Raw genomic sequence first — 27,494 nt, 5'->3', positions numbered from 1 at the left:
GAAATTTACTCCCACTACGTCAAAACAGTTAAGAAATAAAAACTACATACTTTCTAAGAGCTTTCTAGTGAAATACAGTTTTCATGATTAGTTAAGAATTCCCATGGAAAATATTGAAGTAAAACATTTAACAGGATATAAATGGTTCGATGCACACTCTTTGCATAAATTAATAAATTACTCTATAAAATAATGTAGGTTTATTGATAATGTAAGCACTGATGATATATGTATTCAAGAGATTTCGTCCTTTCCAACAATATATAGTTTGTAATAATAAGATAAGAACTCACAAGAAAAATATTGCATGTAAACAAATTTTCCACTCCATTTCCACTGGTTTGAATTAAATCACTGCACAGAAATAATCAGAAAAACACATTTTTAAAATAAAAATAGATTTTATTTGAAAAGCCAACCTGTAAAGATCACATGGCAATTACAAAATCCTTTGAATAAAGCATTTACAAAAATACACAATCCAGTCTTGCTTATATCAGCTTAGTCAAAAATAAATAGCAATTAGCTAGAAATGAGCATTTCTTAAATAGGGCACATTTTAGTTAGCAAAACAACAAATAGACCCACACACAAACAAATAAATAATCACAAAACTGGAGAACCTATTGACAAGACTTACAATTTGTCTAAAATACATTCCTCTGGTTCATGTCATTCAGAGAATTTAATCGATGCATTTTGTTTGCAGGTGAACAATTCTGCCATATTGGGTTTTAAATATAAAAAAACTGAAAAGAAAAGCACAACCCTGATGTTACACGATTAAGACAGATGAGCAAGTGCTAAGGATTAACCATTCACATACCAGTAAATAATCACATATCATTATGTCTTCAGGTGTCAGCTGCTCTATAGATTTATGGCACATTATTGGTTTCTCTCATTCAGTGTCGATGTCGGCATCGGCATCTGCGACGTCGGTGTCTGTGTCAGCATCAGCATCACTTTCTTCAGCGAGTTCACCATGCACTCTGAAACGGTACATACAGGTGTACTCCGGATGACCCCAGTTAGACAGCACTCGCATCTCGATTATCTGAAAACTACTCTTGACCTCCTCCTGAGGAAAAAACATTCAGTGAATAAAAGACAAAAATTTATGCTCTATGACATACATTTCTATGAGTTTACAAATAAGACCATCAACTAAACACCTGCATAAACAACAAAACCCATTGTCAGCTCTGAAAGGGTCTCAGATGAACGTCCTCTACAGGGAAGTTTACATGGTAATGTTTTTAACCATAAACGAGAAAGTTTTTTTGTGGTTTGGCGTTTTAGGATCCTGAAAATGCAAATTTTTGAAGGGTTTTAAAGTGCAAGTTTTTTAAAACAATGCCGCCTGGTCTGCGTGTAAGCGATGTGAATGTAATTCTGTTATAACAGGGACGTCAGGTGCATGTGTTTATTTATTCTATAGGTCAAAGTGGGTATAAAAACTGGTTACAGGACTGTGCTTGTGCTGCTCAAGATGCAAGGTTTAATAACGCTTTTTAAAAAAAAAGTTGACAAAAATGTTATCACAAAAATCTTGTGCAGTCTCGCCAGTCGAGAGCAAATCTACCCCCGGTAACACTTTACAAAACAGTCATAAATGTTAACATTTAGTTAATCCATTAATTAACATTAACAACAATGAACAATACTTCTACAGCATTTATAAACCTTTGTTCATGTTAATTTCGACATTTACTTATCCATTTATAAAATGAACTAGCATTTATTTTTGACATTAACTCTTTCCCCACCATTGAGGAGTCATCTTGTCAATTAAAGAGCACCTATTTCATTGCTAAACCAACATTACTTTGTGTATTTGGTATAATACAATGTGTTCGCGTGGTTTGTGGTATTTTTGTACGTTGTGATTGGCCTGAATACTTCTGATGTCAGCCGGAAACGTAACGCTCCTTACCATGTTTGAAAGATTCGGTCAACACTAATTTTCAGAAGCAGGCTTTCAAACATAAATGCATTAATGCATGTTTATAATGTTTACTGCATTAAATACAATTTATGTATGAACAATTGCATATGTGGTTAAAAACAACAGCATTCAAATTCTATTTGATTCCTATTATCTGTTTGTCCGAGGCCGCATTTACACGCATGTTTGAAGTGACTAAATTCTGAATTTTTACCCTCACTGTGGAACAGATCAGATGAGATTCAAAAATGTTTAAGTAGGAAAAAGCGCATAGATTCTGATATTTTTCTTATCGGTTTCAGGCCTCATTGATATGTTAAAATAAGATATAAATCAGATACATGCATTCGCATCTGCAATGTAAAAAGACAGATCGCATATTCCCATGTCAAGATGTATCATTTGTCATTGAAAATGGGAGTTTGAAAAATGACGTCAACTCAGGTGGACACCACCCGCGATCACATGTCTCTTTCTTAACAGGTGGAGGACGACGGCTCCACTTAGTGAAGTAATGTCCATTGCATATCACCACTACTTCCTTCCTCGGAGGTTTAAGCAGTTTCAGGTCAGTAAGTCTACCTTGAAATGTTATGGCGAGTGTTTAGTGTAAATGCTGATATCATATCGGACAATAGTCGCTTTTAAAAAAAATTATGTAAACGAACTGTCAAAAAAAAAAAGATTTGCAGTGTAAATCTATCCTGATACTTACAGTAACTGAAAAGGTCTGAAGAGCATCTCCTTCATCATCATAAGTAAACTGTCCGAGCAACTGCCCGTCTTCCTCATACTCCTCCTCCAAACCCTTTAACAAAACAGAGGAGAAACACAGTGCTTTACTTTACTGATGTGTGTTCACCAAGACTTACAACAGTCACAGAAAACATGGACATTTAAAGTTAGTTTGTAAAAACATCCAAGTACTGTGAAAGTAAAATATTTATTTAGGTAAAAAAGTTCTTTGCCCCATCCAGAAATCCAACATAACCAAAGATGATCCCAGAAATTTACTGATGCCTGATAAGTTTAATTTTAGATGTGCTTACATATACACTGAATTCTCGAGGGGCACTGCTGATGTTGCCGGTGGGTGAGAGGGATTTAGGAATGTGCTCCAGAGAAAACGCTGTTGGTACAATCTTCAAGGCCAAACCAATCACCAGAAATCCAGTTGAACCTTTAAACGCCCAACAGTTCCCAGGATGCACATCTGGCTGCAGGGATAAATGGATGAGGAGAGAGAGTTAAAGAGAGATAAGAAATCAAAGCAAAGCCTTTACGTCACAATCAATATAACCAAAACTCTAAAGGGTTGCAAACCTGAATGACAACACGTGGAGACTGAGAGAAATACCACAGCGGGATGCCAAACAGACTCATCAATGCAGTTTTGGTATCGAACAACACAGTGCAACGTGTGCCTAATATGCTGCCCCCTACAGACACAATCACATAATAAAAATCACTTGCTAGCTGAAATATGTCTGAACATTGCATTTGAAATATAACAAATGGCTCAGTGTATAGGTTTGTTAATCAATTTAACACTCATGTTGCATACTGCAAAATTACAAACCATTTAAAAGACAGTGGTCTCATTTACTAATAAGTCTGTATGTTTTTCGTTTTTCACATGAATTTGTTGTTATACTTGATTTTACGTTAGTGAATTTGAAGTGGTCTACATGAGCGACCATGTGCACGCAACTTGCATAAAACACGCCCAATAGCCCTTTTCGTGTTTGCAAACAGAGATGACTTTTTTGTGGTCAGAGCCCAACCAGTGGCAGAAAGTGACAGCTCCGCAATAGCGATGTGAAGTGTTTTAGCCTTAAACTGTGATTTTTATGAATCTAGATAAATTAAAAGTTTAATTGACTTGGCTACTGATATATATGCATGCATGTAATGTATATATATTGCTCTTTATTGGCAAATCAATTATTTTTACAGTATGAATCCCTAAAGTACATATAAAAGCAATCCTATCATGTATTCTATAAAATACCATTTATTAAATATTTCATTATTTTCTTGTTTCCTTTTAGTTCTTCCTTATATTTATAGCCTACGTGTTTGCTCTAAAACTATTTTAAAACTATTATGTTTACATACAAATTAATTTGTACAGGCCTGTTTATATGTTAACACATCACATCAAGTGTGTTTGCTATATTTATATATAAAGTATGTAAACATTATAATTTTAGAACAAACAGGAAGACATAGGCTAAGATATAAAGTAAAAAGAAGTAATAGAAAACAGAAAAATTATGAAATATTTATTAAAATGGTGATATTATTGATATTATGAACTTCTAAATAAATTATAAACTTAACGTGATGAAAACGCTATAAGAGACACATAGAGGGAACAGACTTCGACAGAACAACGGACATCTTCTCTAATTATTTTCTATTCTAGTCTAAGATAACATTAACACTATACCTCCAGACTCCAATGCATAGTCCACCAGACCGGTGCGATCTTGAGAGTAGATCTTCAAAGCATTGTTCACAATCAATTGCACATCCTGAAATATGTAAACACATTTGGTAGTTATAATGGGCACACCAATCATTAGGTTTCTACTTCTAACTGACATAAAAGCTCACATCCTCTGTGAGTCCGGCCTCTCCGGTAGCTTGCAGTACAGTTTTGGTGATCGTCTCTTTAGATGGTGACTGGTTCTCCTCTATCTGTAGGGACAGGTTACCCAGAATGCTGCTCTCCAGAGCTCGGAGTGACACCTGTAATTCAGTGGTGCTCACAAATTGATCAGAAAGCCATTGCATGAGAGACTCGGGAAGCTTCAGCTCATCTGCTGTGTCACTGCCGTAAAACAGAGACCTTACTTCCTTCTCCACATGCTCTGAAACCTGCAGGAGAACAAATCAAAGTGTGTCATAAATATATTCAACTCGCATACTTATTTCTCTTCAGGCAAACAAATTCATGGATCAAAATCCCAGGAATGACAATTTTACAAACCCCATTCACGACATTATGCAGCGTGCAACTTCACAACAAATCAGTTCATCAAAATCGAATGTCGCCTTTTATGTGTAATGCATTTATTCGTGATATTAAACTCACAGAGTTCTTAAGAACGTCCAGTTGTTCACATCTGTCTTTGCATCCCATCAGGCCCTGTACATCGTCTCTGATGCGGTCCAACTCATCATCCAGCCTCTTCACCTCTGACAGCACAACTTCACTAGAGCTGCCGTCAGACTCGTCACTGGAGGAGACAGAAAACATCACATCAAACTTTAACAAGTGAAGATGTCCACCGCTGCTATATAAGGATGGCTGAGCAAGAAATGGATTTACTCACCCTCAAGCCATCCTCAATCTATATGATAATTGTTTTAGACAAACACAACCAAAGTTATATTAGAAAATGTCCTGGCTGTTCAAATCGTTATATTGGCAGTAAATGGTGCTTCTGATTTGAATCCCAAACAAAAAGTTCATCCATGTAACGCCCACGGTTAAAAAAGGCCTTCTGAGTGCAATTGATGTGATTTTTTTATGTGAATATTTAAAACTTTATAAGCAAGGGATAATGTAGAGGCAGCCGGTAGTTATCGGGAAATAAGCCCCGACAGTGTGATCAGGATCCGACGCGAAGCGACGGCTACTTGCCAAATAAGAAAAAAAACTGCACATGAATATGAATTTAAAACATTTTATTGACATATTCGTTTTAAAATAACATTTTTATCCTTCCGCGAAACTTTGCACAGATGCATAAAATGATCGTAATACCTTATTAAGATCCTCTGCTTCATACTTATATGTCTCCATTTTTTTCTCTTTTAGCCAGTCTTTGAGAAGTTTTAATGCCCATTCTGTATTTTTGTGTGTGTTGGCTTCGTAGCGGTCATGCTCTATTTTGTCAAGTTCAGTCTCAGTAAGCTCTCTGTGTCTTGTCGTTGTTCGTTCTTCTATCCACTGTTTAAATGTTTTGTTTTTTCCGTACATGTTAAAATTAATGTCAAAACTTTGTGGTTGTCCAGTGTTTGTGACAAGATGGCGCCAAACAGTAATCTTTATTGGCACGGAGCGATTTAAATTGTACAAGTAGTACCGGCTATGCGTTATTACTTTGGAGCGGTTATAATTTGAAAAGAACGAACCTGCAAATGTCTCAACTGACCAATCAGAATCAAGCATTCCAGAGAGCCATGTAATAAGCTAAAATAACAGATGCACATTCACGAGAAAGAAAGACTTATAGTGGCGTACTGGAAGCTAGTTATAGTTCATAAAATGTTATAAAAGAATTTCTTACATAATCACATCAATTGCCCTTAGAAGACCTTTATTAACCCCCAAAAGCTGGGTGGATTACTTCTGTGAAAGGTGGATGTGCTATTTTGGCCTTCAAATCAGAAGCACCATTTACGACCACTATAAAGCTTGGAAAAGCCAGGACATTTTCTAATAGAAATCTGATTGTGTTAGTCTAAAAACAACAACAACAACAATCAAATACATAGAGTATGGCTTCCAAGAGTAAAACAAGGGGTTAATTTTTATATGAATTATCCCATTCTATAATCTCTGTTCCAGCGCAATTTTACACTGCCTCAGAGAATGTCACTATTATAAAGTGAGATAAAATAATGACATTCCTCAATTATTATAATTTATTTAATTAATGAAGGTAAAAAAGATAACCTGTCGTCAGGATCTGTTTTGCCCGTCTCCGCCTCAGGAACTTTATATCTCTGTGCCCGTTCCTGCTCCAGTCGTCTCTGTACCTCTTGCTCCTGTTTTCTCTGTAGCTCCTTAAGGAAATATTCAAAAGATCAGTTAGCGTATGCTTTGGATAGCAATACAAGTAACATTTGAGCCATATGTATTTAAGGGATACTGCATCCAAATATCAAAATTTGAAAAGCAAGGACAATTAAAAAAATAACTCCAAACGTGTTTGTCTGAAAGATGGACATGTGTATCTCAAATTGCTTGAGGGCGAGTACATCATGGGGTAATTTTGATATTTGGCTGGGGTATGGCTTTAAGTGTAGTACCTCAGTTCTGCGAGCTAGTGTTTGTAGGAGAGCTTCAGCTTCAGCCAGTCGAGTGTTCTCTGACTGTCCATCGTCCTTGTGTTTCTCTCGATTCTGCACACAGAGATTCAGATGAATCACTAAACAGGAGATGCTTTTGACTCAGTCTACAAATATACTATGTTCCAAATTATTATGCACATGCCATTTTTGTTTATTTTTCCAATACAGTCAGTAATTTTACAAATTGCATTTTTCCCCTCAACAGTTATGACAGTGTGAATGTTTTTATATTTAAATGAAATAAAAAAATCACTATGTATATTTAATGCCACTAATAAATGTATTTCTGTGCATCTCTCACTTGTTGCGTGTGCTTGGACTGTTTCTCCACTTCTCCCTTCAGGTAACTGAATCTTTCCTCCAGCATGTCTCCGATCCACTTGGCCATGCTCTCTCTGTCTGTGTGTCTGTGAAACTCCACTCGCAGCGTGTTATAGAGACTGAGGACTTCAGTGTGCTGTTCCTCCTGTCTCAACAAGCCTCCCGCCACTCGATCCCATAGCTGAGCCAAATTCTCCTCCAACCGCGCAAATCTCTCCGCCTCGATTGAAGACATCAGAACTGAGGCCCGCTAGAAAAATGACAAAAAGCAGCAGTCAACTATATGTTTTTATTCATTCTCCAAACATACATAGTGATCTAGAGCTGGTTGTTTTGACACACACATGCAATAATGACAGTGTGTCAAAAGTGTCTCAAGTCAACTTGTGCAATATTTACAACTTTGACATCATACCGAACCAGATTTTAGTTCACATTCGAAAAATCACAAACCACATTAAAAAGGACAAAAATTCAACCTGAGTGTTTGTTTCGACAGGAGATTGTCCCTCTTTGGCGTCACCCGTGAAGGTCTGTGATTTTGGTGCTTTGTGATGATTGGCAGAAGGCAACAGGGCCACCAGTCCCGACGGGCCCCAGTACCACATAGCTATTAAAACACACGAGAAGGTGTTTAATGCACAAGTCTGTTTTCGTTTTTTACACATCAACAGTCAGTCATGGGTGATGTGAATGGTCAAACTCACCGAGAAACAGAAGAAAGGGGACAAGAAATAAGAGTTTTGACAGCATAGGGAGAAACCTGCAGAAGAAGAGGACAGTATTTAATAGTGTCTTAGAAAATTGTCAGGAATTGTCACACAGCTCACTGACATTAAAATTGACTCAAATAGCTTCATTTGCATTTTTATATAACATTTAAATAGAAAAACTTCCACACCATTTAATATGTGCCGTGTCAAATCAATGTATAAACAATTAAGAAATGGATAAACAGTGGCAAGAAAATGTATGTGAACCCCTAGTAATGAACTGGTTATGTAGAATGATTTGCCATAAAATGTGATCTTATCCTGATCTAGGTCACAACAATAGACAAACACAATGTGTATAAGCTGACAACACACAAATAATTCTAGTTTCTTGTCTTTTTTAAAAACACACATTAAACATTCAAAGTGCTAGAGAAAAAAAGTCAGAATGTTTTGTGTGTTGTGTCATATGTATTGCACTGACAAACCTCAAAAATACATCAGTGCTCTTTGTTTTGCCTCAAAATGCACACAAGTAATGTTTTTAGTTAGCCATGTTTGTTAAAACTCGTTATATTTCCTTATTAAACTAAGGTCTAGTCTTGGCATAAGATAATCCCTGTCCGGGAAACACCCCTACTGTATATTTTTTTGTAACTCACTGGGCAAAGAGATTGACAAGCCGCAAGACACTTGCTGAGGCCGCCTTCCCTGTAAACAAACACACAGACACACATAGATATCAGTGTTAATAAGCAAATGATTGTCTGTGGATCAGCGCACACATACATTACAGCTAAGAGGAAAGTTAAAGCGATAGTTCACCCAAAAAATTATTTATTTTAAAGTGAACAACCCCTTAAAGCCCGGGATACACTGCAGGATTTTTGCCATCATAACCTTATCACAATTGTGCGACATGGAGCGTATAAACTTGGGTAAGCCAAGCATGTAGACTATGATGATGACACCTTATTGAATTTTGGCTGTTATTTGTGCGACACGTTAGCGCAACGTTATCAGCATGCGCTACTGGCAAACCACTACCGATACACAGTAGCAGCAAACACACTGTGCATTGATCATGCTGAATTTCTGACACTGTCAGAAAACTATTGTAGGCTATTAAACTGCAGTCTTTGAATTTCTCTCGCGGTACGATTATTAAGAGCCACAAAGACATTTCCATGATTGTTTCATTATTGCAATCTTTTGTCTGGGACAGCCAAAAATTGTTCAGTGTATTCCAGACTTAAGAGTAGACAGACTTCATGCATGAGTGAAAACAGCAGAAAGCATGCACATTACACATATACATCATCTTCCTGTAAAAATACAGGCCCCTTAAAACTCCTCAAAGAGGTACAAATGTCTGAGACCTCTGCTTAAAAATGGCATTTAACAAAATGACATGACAAATTATTAATTATATTAAAACATGTAAAATGTTGGAATGTTGTTTAAAGCTTGTAAAGTTTCATCAGACAAATTTGCTTAAATTTTACTAGTGACCTTGAAATCTGCAAAATCTTAAATGTTGTTTTGCATTTTAAAAACTTTTCAAGCCTTTCTGTTGTCTCAGACATTTGGACCCCAGTGCATTGATAAATATTAGGACAGCGGCACAGAAATCGCTGTCAGTCTAGTAACTGGAGAAAGAAAAGAAAACTCCAAAGCAATTTGAGACGCATGCAAAGATGCTCCACCTAAAGAGCAGTGAGTAACAGCAATGAGTCACATGGCTGACAACTCGATGAGATAAAGTCTGTTAAGTATAAATATGATTAAAGTGAATCAGAAAGAGATTCACAAAAAGCTAGAGATGGGGACTAAAAGGAATAGATAGGGCATGCAGGGGTGTCTGAAAGCATTTGGTGAAATAAACCCACAACTGCAGCAAAATAAACTTCTTTAACAATAACAATAAGAGGAAGGCTCTAAACTAGAAGCATTAACTACTGTAGTTAAACTCTTATTAAGATTAAGGGTAGTAAGGGAAAAATATTTAACCTGTTAAAACTATGAGGGACCATAAGTCCCCTACAGGCTCTTTATCGTGGTAATGTTGAGTGTTCTTTCTTTTGCAGTCGTCACCTGTTTGAATCAGTATACACAAGTTGAAATACAGTGTGTACGTGTGTACGATGTCATACATTAGTGAAAAGACGACAGTAGTAATGACAGGTGGGCTAAATGAACTTCAAACACAGAGATCAAAACAAATATCATACCACTCATTTCCGTTTAAAATCTAGTAAACATTTTTGTGAACGTTGAATAACCTTTATATACTTTTATATAAAGATTAAATGTTTTTTAAATATAAAGATGAAATGTTCAAATTTCCATGAGTGAAATTTGAATTGCTCATCTTGAATGCAGTTAATGTTAATAATAAATAATGGTAATAATAAATAAAATCTATTAATATAATTAAAATGACATTACGTTGTTGTTATCCTGCTGTGCTATAGATACAATTCCTGTAATGCTTTATTGTAATGGAGAAAAAAACAAGCAGAAGGATTTTTGGCAAAATGTTGGATCCAATTTAAACTACCAAAAACATGATACTGGATAAACAGAGGTGGGCGGTATGACCAAAAATCCATTTCATGGAATGAGTCATTTTATTTCATGGTGCCAGTATATTTCACGGTATACAGGGCGAGAGTGCGAGCAAGAGATCATTTTGGCGTCTGAAAAAATTTTCATGCAGAAGAAACCTTGTAAAATTTGATTTCTAAGATTACAATTTGGAAGCGGATTTGGCCAGCAGGGCTCAGCTGTGTCTGCACAGAGTGCTCGTCTGAATGAAATCCAACAGTCTGAGCAAATAATACAGTAAATAAATAGCCTATACAAAACGTTTGCGATGTCCTTGTTGGCAAGGTGAACAGCGTGACTAGAAATGTATGATTCGCAAACTAAAAATGACTTATTTGAACAGATTCACTTTAAAGAATGGTTAAGAAGTCAGTCATAGCATACATTATCCAAATTATTGTCAACATTATTGATAAAAAAACATTTTAAAATGAAAATTTTAAACACATTAGGAGAATGTTGAGAAATAATAGTTGAATTGTTTAATTTAACATGTGATGGGAGATTATGACTGTGTACTTCAATCAAAATACAACAAAACATTATAAAAATGCCAGAACAGGTTTAGGTTTCACATTTAGGCTACCTAGGGGTCGGCGATAAACCGGTGAAATTTGTCAAGAGATTTGATGAGAGATTTTGGACTATAATCTTAGGGGCTGTCCACACGGAGACGCGTATCACTGTATATGTATACATTTGTTATCGTATTGGCGTTTCATCCACACAGATCCGGCGTTTTGGGAGACTGAATCCGCTATTTTTTGAAACCGGGTCCTAAAGTGGATAAATCTGAAACCGACACCCTTGCGGTTCGTCTGTACAGCCAATCCGTATATTTTGTGAAGCGAAAACGTCATCACATCATGTGTCGGCAGCGTCACACGTAACAGCAACAACAATAACGGCGGACTATGTGATTGTGTTCGTGCTACAGAAGCTACTAAAGCCTACTAGCTTTATTACAGCAAAATCTATTGCTTCTATGCAATTTTGGTGACCAACAAGCGATAATGGACAACACCATACGTTGGTTATGCGCATGCTCAAAGTCTTCTTCTCCGTGTATAGTGTATATCTGTGGCAGAATTACAGCGCCCCATACTGGTCCGGCATATATACTACGCCGCTTTCAGATGGTTTCAGTGGTTTCGTGTTTACGGATTATTTTTTTAGAGCAAGGAAAAAAATGATCGGATAGGGAATGCACCGGCTTCGTGTGGACATAGCCTTAATCAAAGTTTCGCGCCCACATCACTTGAATGTTGTCACGAAATTATACCATTTGTACACGCCATAGTTTTAAAACAAGTGATTTTAAGCCACTGAAACCCATATATAATCATTCTCTTCATCACTAACTGTTTATCTTCAGTGAGCTTGAGTTTTCTTTGGTTTTTATCTTTTTTTATGCTTGTATATGTTTTTGGTGAGAATTATGAAAATTATATGGCATTAAATATTTTAATAACAAAAACCTTATTTAAAAGAAAAAAAAAACCTATAACCACAACACATATCGCTATACAGCGATATAAAAACAGAGTTTATCGTGATATAAAATTATGGTCATATCGCCCACCCATAAGTCTACCATTATATTTCTAAACAATGCCTACTTTTTTATTTATACCATGTTAATAACTAAACTTTAGTGAACTTGGATAAGAACTTTAGTTTCTTTTAACAGATGTTATTGCATCTTATAAAAATGTTTTTGGAAAAAGAACGTTACTGCAGTATTGATGTAGTAATGTACAAAGGAAGACATATCATGAAAATCTGACAACCCAGTAACTTCATTCAGGTAAACCATTCCAAAAAATAAGTCATTGAAATTTGGTTCACCTTGTATTGTCAAAAGGGGATAATACTGCCCCTAAATCTGCACTATCCAACCATGGCACTGCCATTAAAATGCAAATAAGCTGATTTCTGCACTTAAAGGACACACCCAAAAACAGCACATTTTTGCTTAAACCTATAAAGGGGCAATTTTAAACGCTATAAAAAAGTTCTCTATGGTATTTTGAGCTAGAACTTCACAAACGTTCTCTAAAGACATTATCAATTTATTTGACATCTTAAACATTTGCAAGATAAAGAAAAACATTCAAGTCAAGTCAAAAACATGCTCCGATAAATAAATCTATATCAAAAAGACATCAAAGTGTCCCTGTTAATAAAAATAAACTTGTATGTAATGAGCTCTGCACAGCTTGTTTTCATACCTTCATCATTCTCTGATGATGTGCAGATGCTTTCAACAGTGGGTGTGTTTTTCATGCAAACACTGAGCTTGCATGCATAATAACTCCAGGATAGTCTAACTATTGCACTATTGTTTCTGAATGACATTATTATTCTCATAGGAGAATTATGCTATACTATATAATATGCTAGATTATTTATGCTATACAGTCTCTGTTACAAAACCTTTCCACCTGTATTAATGTCTATAACTCCTGAACTATTGATGATTTACATGGGTTATTCAAGAGCAAATAATGACACTGATTATCATGAAATGATGACATTTATATTCCTATTTACATACATGAACTATAAACATATCACTGAACTATGGGCCTGATTGATCAATGACTTCTTTGGGACAACTTTAAAGAAGCAAAGGAAGATGTTGTTTTAAGACAACACCTCTGAAGCCTCAAAATGTTTGAAAGGATTTGAAATACAGTAATGTGTTGAACCAAACAAATGAACCCCTAGATCATAATCAAAGCATTTTAAATGTAAAGACCTTATAGTAAGAAATTAGCCCAAACATGTCTAAAAAAAAAGTTGTATGTTAAGATTATGAATGATGTACTCACACAAAACGCCGCTGTGTTTGGGTCGCTCCTGCACCACCACCTCTTTAACACTCATAGTGCTGTAGTATTTCTCATTGCCTGTGACAGACAGAAGAGAGAAGACAACTAAACGTCAAATCACGAGTCCTTCAGAGGTTTGTGTCGAAGCTTCGGTCTCTCGAAATTCCTCCAATCACAGCTCGGCACAAACAAACTCAAATACAGAAGGATTTGCATGTAACCAAGGTAGTGCTCATGGTGGACAGACACATTTGTTTATTCACAGGGCTCGTGCACAAACATCTGCTTGAAAGAAAGTTGTAAGTTATAGTGGGTGTAGTGAAGAATCCAAAGACAAAGCAACCTGTTTAAAACAAACAAACTGTGAGATTTGGTGAGAGAGTTATTTATTCAACAAAGTCTTGTGCTGCTGTGGGATCCATCATGATGATGTAAACACCGCTGTGTGACCGATATGGAGTCAAGGATTAAAAGTGCCTGATAGCTGTGACTGACACATTTGTATGACAATAATAAAGTAAATTCAGAAAGGTAAAGACACCGGTGATCAGATTCAATTTCCAAATCAAATTAGTGACTGCCACACAACATCCACAACCAGAAATCGATTCGCACCAGAGCAGGGGTGTCCAAAGACACATAGCATTGACCTTTTACCACTTGATGTTGTAACAGGTGTACAGAAAGTATTTTTTAACTTCAGTAAATGTAAAGTTTTATTTTTAGCATAAGTGACATGCGAGGTACGTACGATAAAAGTGTACAAAGTGCATAAACGTTCATCGTCTAGTTTTAGCACCGAGATGACGCATGACAAATCGCTTACTAACCTTTTTGATGCACAGTTACATCCTTTATTGAAACTTCAACTTCAAGACGACAATACTGTGGAAATCTGTGTAATTTTCGCACAACACCTGTAAGCATACCAGAAAGGGACCGTTTACGTCGGGGCTCTTCAGCTATTTTTTTGAGGGCCAAAGCATCCAAACGACAACTTGAGGGGTGCCAAGTGACCAGAATTGTGTTTTCAGCTCAAAACCCGGACGCAAAATGGAGACCATTGGCAAAGAAAACAGATTTCCAGAGGTTCATGTGATGGTGGTAACGCTGAAAACCATTGATTTAATGTAGCTGTATTTACACATTTACATATTCACTAATTTATTATTTGCATAAAAAAACCCAAATCGATTACGTTTACTTATATTAAAAGGTATTGCGGTGTATTTTTCATCAAAAAACGCAGCAGGCTGAGACATGACGGTTTACATTGAAGACGCGTCACGCTGAACCATTGCACATGATGGAATGTTTTTATTTTACAAGCTTAGAAAACATAAGCACCTACTTTGATTGATGTATTTCATAAACCGTGCAAAGACACCTCAGACGATGATGACATTCAACAGAAAGTTTCTCCCCATGCTCACCCCACAGCCATGATCCAAAAAATACAGGTGAGCGCACACACACACACACACCACAAACCCAGTGCCACCCACAGTAACCAATGACATCACGATGCAGGTGCACATACACAACAGTATAAAAATAAAGGAATTATAATAATAGAAAAGTCAAACCCAATGTATGGCTCCTACGAAAGGGATAGTTCACCCAAAAACAAATACCACTCCCATAGTAATCAGAAATCTATTGATGCTTCAAAAGGACTCAAAGGTCGACTCCACTCGACTCATATATTTTAAGTGTCCTAAAGACATTTAATGTTGTTTTGCTCCAGTCTACCTAACTATCATTTTGAAAAAATACAACTTAAATGGGCGTGGACGCTGTGAGAAGAATGGCGAGGAGTGGGCGGGGTACAAAAATTAATATTTACTAAGAATAGCAGTATTACAGAAATAATTACACTGAATACAATGAGCCCATACACACTGCATTTAATTTTGGTGTCACGTCACCTTTTAATCTTGTTCTGTACACACTTCAGTAATTTACAGGACTGACACCCGCATTCTACAACCGAATAAACTCCCGCAAAATGCAGGCGACAACCGCATTTACAGAAAGTCTGCATAGTGTGTACATAACCAAACTGAACAACTAGTTTTAGTTAAACGTGCATAATGGACATGACGAGTCTTTCTTCTGAAAATATAAATGCAGAGAAGGGGAAAAAAGTCTTCTGTATGCACTGTGCAGAAAATGACAGAGGCACGAGCGTTTGCGGACTAGTGTTGCCAGATCTTGCATGAAACCCCTCCCCCTCCGCAATTATCCAAATGTTTTACCTTTAAAACTCAAAATACTGGGACCGCGGATACGGCCCGCAAAGGTGTCCAATCCGGCCCGCGTGATGATTTATACAGTATTATTAAATATTAAATACATATTTTACAAACCCTTTTAGGCGGGTGTCTAGTTCGTTTTTAATATGAGAGACTTGCGGAAAGCAGCAAAACGTGGAACATAGAGTAAACACGGTGCCCAAAAATCTTGCTGTTTTATTGTTACCGCTCCGCTAAAGATCCACTGATTCCGGTGATCCACTTCGTGTTTTCTCGCCCGCTCCGCAGCGTCTCTGTGCACTCTCTGCCTGGAGAGCGAAGACGACAGTTTCCGAAGTTCGTTGCATTAACAGGTAGATTCATTACATTATATCAGTTGTTAAACCGCAGAATTAGTAATTTGTAAGTATGTTTATGTATTTCTTCCGGTAATGATTTGCTGTCAGTGTTCTAAAAGTGCTAAAAACTTAGCAAGCTAACAAAAACAAAATATCCACATTCTTATTAACGTTACAATGCTTGTCTAATCGATTTACTGTTCCCGATCAGATTTAAGTTAATATAAACACTAAATTTGCTGTTGTTGGCACACTTTGTAGACAAAAAATACAAAAAACACCAATGCCTTCACAAAATAACGACAGAGAACGGAAAGAGAGGCTTTTAGCAGCAGTTCAACATTGCAAACATGGATTCAAAGCTCCATCAAGCCAGCAGGTAAATCATATTGAATATTAGCAGATTGTCACACTTTAATTCTTATTATAATTCCCATTATAATCACTTGTCTAAGTTGATGCTAGTAATATAACACATAATATTTATAATACTTTATTAAAACCATAATAATAGTACCACCCCCCATAGTGCCATTTTTGGTTTGGGCCACTGCCCCATCTAGCATTTTCTAAATGACTGTTCTCATTACAAATATATTCCAAAGAAAAGTGAATGGTTTATAAATAATTTTGGCATTGAGGCAAAAGAAGTTAAATTAAATTAAAGCTTTTCAACCTATAAGGCCAGTGGGTTTTGTTCAGATGTAAATTTGTGTGTATAGTATGTACAGTATGAGTGTGACCTTATGAAATGTAATTTTCACAGAGCTGTGTGTTTCTCTGGTTTTCTTGCTAAACAAACGAATTAATCGGTTTGTTAAGTTAATTTTAACACAATTATCAGCACACTAAGGTTTAAAAAAAAATTATCCGGTCCGCACTTCATGGCGTTATTTACCATCCGGCCCACAGCCTAAAATGAGTTTGACACCCCTGCCTTAGAAGCTTCCTAAAAACCTCTCTCAGATAGCTCTATTAGGGTGGGGGATTTTAAACAAGTGGTTTTGCACCTATTTGGCTCCCCCTACTGGCTTACTTGCAATCTCATTACTGATTGGCTGACTTTGCTGCCACTCAAAAAATGTAGCCAATTATTTTAAAGTGGAGGGGCAGTTAGATGCCTGTGATGTCATAAGCATCAGTTTTTCAGATTGGGCTGTTTTCTGGCTGACATTCCTAAAAGAGGAATTTCTATGAGACTGAGATGTTAAGCATGTTTAGCACTTTTTGTATGTTTGTTGAATAATGGTAGTCTACCCACATTCACAAAGACAAAGTAAAAATGGTTTTTCATTCTCTTTCCGCTTTAAGAACACCAAAAACTTGGCTACAAAACGGTCAAAAAGACCTGGCAACACTGCAAGACAGCGCTCTGTAGACTCGGCGCAGCCTCACAAATGTGTACAACACACAATGCCAAGACAGTGGTTTATTACAAAACAAAACGCTGTAAAAATAATTTTTATCAAAGCTGTGAGTGATAAGCGCGTGATACGGCAGAACGTTGCTATTGTTATCTCTGTGTCAATCATCATATTTTCGGAAAATAGTCTTCTGTACAGACTTAAATGCATTTGTCACTCCCAAAAATTTGCAGTGTGTACGAGGCCATTTCAACAAAGGTCAAGTAAAACTGTTATAGTTGAAATAATAGCATGTTTAAAGATAAGGAAAGGTCCTCAGGACATGGTACATCTGCTGTTTTGGATTGCATGGTCACGTGTGTGAGACCATCACGGTCACGTGTGTGAGACCATCACGGTCACGTGTGTGAGACCATCACGGTCACGTGTGTGAGACCATCACGGTCACGTGTGTGAGACCATCACGGTCACGTGTGTGAGACCATCACGGTCACGTGTGTGAGACCATCACGGTCACGTGTGTGAGACCATCACGGTCACGTGTGTGAGACCATCACGGTCACGTGTGTGAGACCATCACGGTCACGTGTGTGAGACCATCACGGTCACGTGTGTGAGACCATCACGGTCACGTGTGTGAGACCATCACGGTCACGTGTGTGAGACCATCACGGTCACGTGTGTGAGACCATCACGGTCACGTGTGTGAGACCATCACGGTCACGTGTGCGAGACCATCACGGTCACGTGTGCAAAACACACTACATCTTTGTAATACCTCTACATTTTCTCTCAAATTGCCTTTATTTGCTAAGCGTTTCAGTTTGTTTGCGAGTTGAGTTTTCCGTTTGCAAAGCAGAAGTAGTTTGTTTGCAAAATGCTGGATTTGTTGTATAATTCTGGCACAAAATTCACTCCATAACGATACCTCAGGACAAGGTCTAAGTCCACCTGCCTCCCTTTGTGTAAAGTTATAGCTGATGTTGATTCTGACAGTATTGCGGAGAAATCATCTAACGCATTTACTGTAAAGTGTGCATCATGGCACACTCACATTTTACTTTACTAAACAAAACCGTAACCAAGTGCGATTGTCCTGAGCCCCAGACTGGCTGACCTGGCTGCATGGAACACATGCACACACACAAAAGCAAAATGTCTTCGCATTGGATAAGAACACGACGCTCTCTTATAAATCAGGGGTGTCAAACTCATTTTAGGCTGAGGGCCGGATGGTAAATAACGCAATGATGTGAGGGCCGGATAATTTTTTTTAAACCTTAGTGTGCTGATAATTGTGTTAATATTAACTACACAAACCAATTCATTAGTTTGTTAAAAAGAAAACTAGAGAAACACACAGCTCTGTGAAAACTACATTTCATAAGGTCACACTCATACTGTACATATTATACACACAAATTTACATATGTACAAAATCTACTGGCCTTAGGTTGAAAAGCCTTCATTTAACTTCTTTTGCATTATTCCTTAATGCCAAAATAATTTATAAATCATTTACTTTTCTTTGGAATATATTTGTAATGAGAACAGTCATTTAGAAAATGAAAATGCTAGATGGGGCAGTGGCCCAAACCAAAAAGGGCACTAAGGGGGGGGTGGTACTATTATTATGGTTTTAATAAAGTATTATAAATATGATGTGTTATATTACTAGCATGTGATTATAATGGGAAATATAATAAGTAAGGGATAATGTAGAGGCAGCCGGTAGTTATTGGGAAATAAGCCCCGACAGTGTGATCAGGACCCGACGCGAAGCGGAGGGTCTTGTATCACACTGAAGGGGCTTATTTCCCAATAACTACCGGCTGCCTCTACATTATCCCGCTTATTACACGGCTACTTGCCACATAAGAAAAAAAACTGGACATGAATATGAATTTGAAACATTTTATTGGCATATTTGTTTTAAATTAACATTTTTATCCTTCCGCGAAACTTTGCACATATGCATAAAATGATCGTAATACCTTATTAAAATCCTCTGCTTCATACTTGTCTGTCTCCATTTTTTTCTCTTTAACCAGTCTTTGAGAAGTTTTAATGCCCATTCTGTATTTTTTTGTGTGTTGGCTTCGTAGCTGTCATGCTCTATTTTGTCAAGTTCAGTCTCTCAGTAAGCTCTCTGTGTCTTGTCGTGGTTGTCGAGTGTTTGTCACAAGATGGCGCCAAACAGACAGTCATCTTTATTGATCTTTATTGGCGCGGAGCGATTTTACTCGTGCAAGTAGTCCGGCTATGCGTTATTATTTTGGAGCGGTTATTTGAAAAGAACGAACCTGCAAATGTCTCAACTGACCAATCTGAATCAAGCATTCCAGAGAGCCGTGTAATAACAAGAATTAAAGTGTGACAATCAGCAAAATATTCAATATGATTTACCTGCTGGCTTGATGGAGCTTTGAATTCATGTTTGCAATGTTGAACTGCCTTTAGCAGCCTCCCTTTCCGTTCTCGGTCTTTATTTTGTCAAGGCATTGGTGTTTTTGTCTACAAAGTGTGCCAACAACAGCAAATTTAGTGTTTATATTAACTTAGATCTGATCGGGAAGATTAAATCGATTAGACAAGTATTGTAACGTTAATACTAAGAATGAGGCTATTTTGTTGTTGTTTGCTTGCTAAGTTGTTAGCACTTTTAGAACACCGACAGCAAATCATTACCGGAAGAAATACATAAACTTCCAAATTACTAATTATGTTGTTTAACAACTGATTTAATGTTATGAATCTACCTGTTAATGCAACGAACTTCGGAAACCGTCGTCTTCGCTCTCCAGGCAGAGAGTGCACAGAGATGCTGCGGAGCGGGCGGGAAAACACGAAGTGGATTACCGGAATCAGTGGATCTTTAGTGGAGCAGTAACAATAGAACAGCAAGATTTTGGGCACCGTGTTTAGTCTATGTTCCGCGTGTTGCTGCTTTCCGCAAGTCTCTCATATTAAAAACGAACTAGACACCTGCCTGAAAGGGTTTTTAAAATATGTATTTATTATTTAATACTGTTTAAATCATCACGCGGGCCGGATTGGACACCTTTGTGGGCCGTATGTTTGACACCCCTGTTATAAATAATAACTAGACACAAACACGTCATCGACGCACTATATTGCTTTGCCATGTCACAGTCAATGACGTTGACACGATATGGAGTTTAAACCAGGAAGACAAAAATAGAACAAAATTAACTAGTTTCCTCCAAATGTTAAATTTAACAAATGCTAACACGGTCTTCTATGATGTGCAACACAACTAACATTGTTATCATCTAAAAAAAGTTGGTTAGGGTTTCATGACGCTTTAGTAAGCATTCTAAAACTGACTGAATCATAAGTTATCCAGTCAGTGTTGCATAAAGTGCTGACTCGCTCCTTCTGCAGCTCGTAACTCCTTCCAAATTATTTTGTACATTATCAGAAAGAATCAGTAAAGCTGATCTGTCTTTTAGAAATCTGATAAAACTAAAGAATCTTTGGAAATATGAAGGATGTAATACTACTCTATTAGGTACTCCAGATTAACATCAGATACGAAAAAGCTTGTGTTCGGGACGCAGGAGTAGAGCAATTTTTTTAACATTTGGGCCCTTTTGAAGCTTGAAGTGTTCACCATACTTTCCCATTGTAACCAGAAACCAAAAGCAATACTTTGGAGTTTTGAAGAACATAGAAAAACAATGGGGCATCAAATGACATGAGGCAGAGTAAACAACAAAGTTTGTCTTTAGATGAACTAACGGTTTAAAATAATGTCATTAGCTGCGTTTCAGAACCCTTCAAATTATGCAAATTGAAATGACAAAATGAAAATGTGCCCAATATAAACATAGCCATTTCACAAAAAAAAACATATAATGCAAAAAAGTTTAAACACTCAAGTGAGGTGGTTTTTAACTCTTTCGCCGCCATTGACAAGATATCTCGTCAATCAAGAGAAAACGCTTCCCTGCAAATGACCAGTATTTCCGGCTTTCCGCAATTCCCTTCCGCAACTTTTTAAACCCGAAAGTATTGCCCTATGGCAAGCGGCTGCATGTCCGTGTCTGTTTTAAAGATGGCTCTGAATGGGATCTCTATGAAAAGTCCGTCACAAAAATGGAATTATCTAAAATGTGGTGTTTTTGCAGAAACCTAGCCATATTCAAAAGCTGATAAAAAAACATTTCATCCTACCTTCAGTAGTTCTTTTGTATTTTTTTGAAAGCAGAGGGTCTGTTCTTTCATTTGGTATATTGTATGTTTATATATTTAAAGAAGAACATTTTCTGGAAGGCATTAAACTTTTGTGAAAATCGTGGAAAACACTGGCTGGCAACTTTTTTTAAACGCTGGCGGTGAAAGAGTTAAGGTAATTTGAATAAGGAATATATAATCGCAAAACTGCAAGGGAAACAGTTTATTCGCATTTACAGGTCACCTTACATCGTGTCACATGATAATTTTTGGTATTTTTGGTTGGAGAACAAAACAAGAGAGGTGGGTTTGACTTCATGTCGTGTCAAAAGAAGCGAATGACTTGAAAATACAGCAAGAGCAATTCAGGAGTCGACTGCTCTGTATGCCTTCATGGTATTTTTATGTCATCTGAATGTCGGTCAGCGCAGTGCCATATGAATTCAACAGTTGTCATGGTTTTTGGAATGACTGATCGCAAGACAACAAAATGTTTTAGGTCGCATAACCACGGTTAATAAAAACGGCATTATTTTGCAATAGTTTTTGTCTTAACATTTAGAAACTAACATTTAAGTCTAGCAAAAAAACCAAAAACATAAGAAAACACATCTACTTGCATCATGCACATCACATATCTATAACAAATTTTTTTGGTTTAAAAAAAGACCCTTCAATCAAGTCTGTTTCTGGATGTCTGTATGTTGCGAACAGATGGTTCAGGCACCAGAAGTGTTAGAGAAGAGTCTGTAAGAACAAAATACCTTCATTAACAGTGACACTGGGGTTTTTTCTCCACCGCAGGGTCTTTCTCAGCACAGCGACTGTGAAGCCAGAAAATCTCTTACATAGCCGCACACAGCATCCCCACATTGAGAGCAGTAGGCCTGAACACACACAGACTCATATTAAACACACTACTGTACCAGGTAAAGATGCTTAAGTGATCTCATTCACAGTCTGTCCTGATGTCTTGAACACAGTCAGTGACTGGAGACCAGAAACATCTCTTCCCATCAAGGTGCTGTGCAAATAAACGGTGCAAATCTCATACTTGTGCAAATCTCAAACCGTGAAACATGCTCAGTGCATTAACAAAACGCAAAGTACATTTTATTGTTACAAGAGTGATTCAAAGATGCGTGTACAATTCATGTGCAAAAGCATGCTGCTGCTGACTTTATGAAACATCTACAAGACCATGAGAAAGCAGGTGTATAAAAAAAACTTTCTTCAGTCCAAAATCAATTAACATCTTGGATTGGGGGTGAATTAATTATCTTATAAACGTGAACTAGCCCTTTAAAGCACACAGAAGTAGGGATGAACACCAGCAGCAGGCTAAACATTTTATTTGCATTGTATACTGCACATCATATACAGAAACCACAAAACCCATCCAGAAAGAAAACCACGGTGACAGCAGACGATGTGAATTACATAAGAGAGGAGAACCTGTGGTTGATACCTTTAAGCAGGATGCATTTCATCAGCAGGGTGAATATGTAAGCTACATAGGTAGCCATTTTCCTGCTGTTATTAATACACATCTCCGACAACACCCTCAACACACCTGCAAGCACAACGACCAAGTCCGCAGTCCTTCAATATTACTCATAGCCATGCAATAGTTATTGCAATATGCAATATTTATATGGACACATGCACATTTTCTCATGTATGAAAGTAAAACAGAACTTTATATAAACATGTTAACATTTACACATTTGACAGACGCTTTCCTCCAAAGTGACTTGCAGTGCATTAAAGGTATACATTTTTGTCAGTATGTGTGATCCCTGGGTTCGAACCCATGACCCTTTGCACTGCTAACGCAAAGCTTCAACACTGAGCTATACATACAATTATTACACGGCTCTCTGGAATGCTTGATTCTGATTGGTCAGTTGAGACATTTGCAGGTTCGTTCTTTTCAAATAATAACCGCTCCAAAATAATAACGCATAGCCGGTACTACTTGCACGAGTAAAATCGCTCCGCGCCAATAAAGATCAATAAAGATTACTGTCTGTTTGGCGCCATCTTGTGACAAAAACTCGACAACCACGACAAGACACAGAGAGCTTACTGAGACTGAACTTGACAAAATAGAGCATGACAGATACGAAGCCAACACACAAAAAAATACAGAATGGGCATTAAAACTTCTCAAAGACTGGCTAAAAGAGAAAAAAATGGAGACAGACAAGTATGAAGCAGAGGATCTTAATAAGGTATTACGATCATTTTATGCATCTGTGCAAAGTTTCGCGGAAGGATAAAAATGTTAATTTAAAACAAATATGCCAATAAAATGTTTCAAATTCATATTCATGTCCAGTTTTTTTTCCTTATGTGGCAAGTAGCCGTGTAATAAGCGGGATAATGTAGAGTCAGCCGGTAGTTATTGGGAAATAAGCCCCTTCAGTGTGATACAAGACCCTCCGCTTCGCGTCGGGTCCTGATCACACTGTCGGGGCTTATTTCCCAATAACTACCGGCTGCCTCTACATTATCGCTTACGTAACGCATATCGGTGAAGTTCCTTTTTTGCATCAGTGACATCTTTAAAGATTTCTCTAGACAAGTGCTGTGTTGCACAAAGCCCTAATATGGAGCTGGTTTGGTCGTGGTTATGCAAATTACTAACCTCAACCATGCTGAAGTTCATTTTAAAATATTCTCAATTAATCTACTATACATAAAAAGACTGGATGCAGTCCCTCTAGGATTTCGCAATTTATTTTTGCGTACAAAATGTGCAAAATGTTTAGATTTTTTACTTTCTAATTAAGTTACCAATGCTTGTTTAATTTTAAATTATCATTGAGAAGTTAAATTAATTAAACAAGTAAACAGGCAGTGAAAAAATAAGAACAGAGAAACAAAATGAAAATAACAAATACTTCTAGATAAACAGTTTTTTGATTAACATAGTCAGCGGTCACACAGTGGTTTCAAAAACTGGATCGGCAGGATGATTTAAGGAAAATGTTTTTAAAATAATTAACCACTTCAGCTGCATAAATGTTTAAAAAAAAATTTGATATTAAGAACATATGAATAAATCCTGATCGGCAACAATGAGAGAGGTGTGTCACGTAAACTTGCATTTATCTTTTTATAGGTTCACTCTTCAAAAAGTTTGAAAATGACTGACCTACAGTAATGCACAATAGCCAAAAGTCTAAAACCACAGTTTCCCTAAACTGTGCGTTTAGTTGTGTGTTATTATGCTATATGTGACCGTTCAATTGCAAAGCGTGAAAGGAAAACAGTATGGTCCTCACGCGCTGAAAGGGGACATGCACACGTATGCTAATGCTAAGATAAGATTATAGTGGACAGATGCCTTTTGTTTGTGTCACAAGTTCCCGACAACTTAATAAGCACTACAAAACAGCAAATTGAAATGCATTATGACTTCACCCATGCATTATACTAGTTTACAATTAAAAACTTCAAAATTAAAGAAGAGAAAATGTGGTGATATGTGCTCAGGAGATTGTGACTGATTGTTCAAGAGATTGTTCAAGTGGTTATTAAAATAAAGCCAGAAATGTTCACCAAGTTGTGTGCTTCATATCATGGCAGAATATTAGATTCTTTTATAAAAAAATTGAGACTTTTGCAATTATTTAGCGAAAACCAATTATGCTGGATCGCAACATAACGCAGTATTTTCTTGATTTTGCGCTGTGTTCCGCGATCACAGAATCACAAATAACCGAAGGAATTGAATATACGCAGTTATTAGTGAATGAGACCCCCTATCTTGCTGCACTTGGACTGCATGTTTGCAGAGTCGGAATACAATATAGTGGTTTATAAAAGTCCCTCACTGAATAGTGAGCCAAAAGTGATGTTAAGATAAGACTGAACTGATCAGTAATCTTGTTATAAAACTGCAAGAGATTCTTCAGATGCATATGCAGAGCGGCAGGTGACGCATGCAAGTATACAGCAAAAATGCTGCAATAGACCGTATGTAGCACATCAGCATTTAATTCTGAGCACACGCTTACAACATCCATGCATCTCTGCTGAAACGAGCACAAATGAATCTTAAGAGACACATTTCATGGTGTATTCTCTCACCTGTCTTTTGTCTTCGATTGTCCCTGCAGTACACTGTAGTGTTTGAGGCAGTAGGAAATGAAGCAGAGCTGGGCAAAAGTGCGAAAGACGCTTGATGCCCAGCATCGGTGTGCCGGACTGATGAGGTCAAGGGAGAGCCGTGGTTCTCTCTCCTGTCACTGCTGAAGCTGCAGTCTTTACAGTTGTGCTCATTTTGTGCGTTGGAGGTCTGTAGCTTTGCCTCCACTGCACTGTGGTGTCCCCGGTCTGAAAAAAGCATCAAACAAAGTTCAACCACAAAAACTAAACTGGTAGAGAAACTCGTAATGACGCAGCGATTTTATAAAAATCATAATCATTTCATAACAGCGACTTCTCTGATTGGCCAATTTCTCCTGATCTACACTCATTGGTAATGCAGTTATCAACCAGGTGCAAGTCTGTTCACTAAATTATTGTGTTAAAAGCAAGTTTATTTTACACTGACTTTTGGCTTTGACAGAAGCGCAAGTTTCCTCTAAAGAGTTTATGCACCTTTATTAAAATTAATATCACCTTGAAGAAAATTAAATGGTTGCATTTTCATTAGAGCTTACCTTTGATATCACCATCCTCATCCCAACCTAATTAAAACAAAATATTACAGTTAGGGCTCGGGATGTTGATAAATTAGCATCACATAAGGGTAACTCAAAAGTCTGCTCCCACTGACCGCAGAAGCTGTCGACGAGGGTACGTTCCTGTACGTACGATTCATCCAGCAGGGAGTACAGCAGAGAGGCATCACTAGGTACACCGCTGTTCAGGGTGCTGTTATGGGCCTGCAGGAATGATGTTGAAGGCCTTGGCGTTTGCGCAGTCGACCCAGAAAAAGATTGATAAGCCCTTCTGCTCCTAAGCCTATAGAAGAACAACAGAACAAAAAAGTATGAGCAAACATTATAAAAATTATAATTATAACAAATTCAACAAAGATGCTCATAGCTTCAAAACAGGGCTCATTTGGTCATAAGTGGATTAGGGACATTATAGAAAACTGGAATAAACTTAAACTTGATATTTAGTGCACTACTAGTGTGTTGAGCTTTAATGGTACAATAAAGAGGTTGGAAAACATTAATGGGATAGATGAGCAAATGATGAAAATTACCCAATGATTTACTCACGCCATCAGAGATACATATGACAATCATCACAATTGAGTAATTTTATAAAACGTCCTGGTTATTCCAAGCTTTATTACGGTAGAAAACAGGGTCCACGACATTTGCTATATGGGGCAAAACTGCATTCATCCTTCAGAGACACAATCCACACATCTCTAGTGGGTTAATAAAAGCCTTCTGAGGGGTAATCAAGCCGTGTTGATCATTTCTGTGAAGAATTTGTGCACTTTTTTGGGCTTGAACGGCATGGGCCCGTTTTCTACCGTTATAAAGCTTAGAAGAGCCAGGACATTTTCTAAAATAACTCCAATTGGGTTTGTCTGGAAAATTATTGACATATGCATCTCGGATGGCTTGAGGATGAGTAAATCATGGGGTAATTTTCATTTTTCCACTGAACTATCGCTTTAACAAAGATCTAGCTTTATGACGCTGTGGAAAAGAGTAGAATGACAGGAGTTATATTTTTCACCTTGATCGGCGATGGAAACAATCCAATGTGACTCACAAATCACGTTCATGGATGACATAATAAAATGACATTTGATAAGTTACGCTATAACATGAGCTAAATAAATATGATTTC

The 27,494-nt window shown here is 37.3% G+C and overlaps 1 protein-coding gene across 4 annotated transcripts in view; it reads right to left on the bottom strand.

The window, feature by feature from the left end:
* Positions 1-422: 422 nt before the first annotated feature.
* sun1a (Sad1 and UNC84 domain containing 1a) overlaps positions 423-27,494 on the bottom strand; it is a 34,386-nt gene continuing 7,314 nt past the window's right edge. For 2 of the 4 annotated variants that reach the window (XM_073815858.1, XM_073815856.1), the window contains exons 3-22: positions 26,455-26,642; positions 26,339-26,365; positions 25,764-26,009; positions 23,134-23,238; positions 22,430-22,552; positions 13,512-13,589; positions 10,081-10,164; positions 8,733-8,781; positions 8,065-8,120; positions 7,837-7,967; positions 7,338-7,607; positions 6,995-7,087; positions 6,639-6,748; positions 5,049-5,193; positions 4,568-4,831; positions 4,401-4,485; positions 3,272-3,387; positions 2,998-3,165; positions 2,664-2,756; positions 423-1,081 (exon numbers count right to left, since the gene is read on the bottom strand). In XM_073815858.1, the coding sequence (XP_073671959.1) occupies positions 902-1,081; positions 2,664-2,756; positions 2,998-3,165; positions 3,272-3,387; positions 4,401-4,485; positions 4,568-4,831; positions 5,049-5,193; positions 6,639-6,748; positions 6,995-7,087; positions 7,338-7,607; positions 7,837-7,967; positions 8,065-8,120; positions 8,733-8,781; positions 10,081-10,164; positions 13,512-13,589; positions 22,430-22,552; positions 23,134-23,238; positions 25,764-26,009; positions 26,339-26,365; positions 26,455-26,642 (2,611 nt within the window). In that variant the 3' untranslated portion in view covers positions 423-901. The remainder of the gene's footprint in view (positions 1,082-2,663; positions 2,757-2,997; positions 3,166-3,271; positions 3,388-4,400; positions 4,486-4,567; positions 4,832-5,048; positions 5,194-6,638; positions 6,749-6,994; positions 7,088-7,337; positions 7,608-7,836; positions 7,968-8,064; positions 8,121-8,732; positions 8,782-10,080; positions 10,165-13,511; positions 13,590-22,429; positions 22,553-23,133; positions 23,239-25,763; positions 26,010-26,338; positions 26,366-26,454; positions 26,643-27,494) is intronic. The other 2 variants (XM_073815857.1, XM_073815860.1) reach the window with 2 other exon arrangements.

The sequence above is a fragment of the Paramisgurnus dabryanus genome, chromosome 1 (genome assembly GCF_030506205.2).
Source record: "Paramisgurnus dabryanus chromosome 1, PD_genome_1.1, whole genome shotgun sequence".
Taxonomy (NCBI): Eukaryota; Metazoa; Chordata; class Actinopteri; order Cypriniformes; family Cobitidae; genus Paramisgurnus; species Paramisgurnus dabryanus.
The sequence above is the reverse complement of the archived record's forward strand: the minus strand, read 5'-3'. Positions and strand labels throughout refer to the sequence as shown.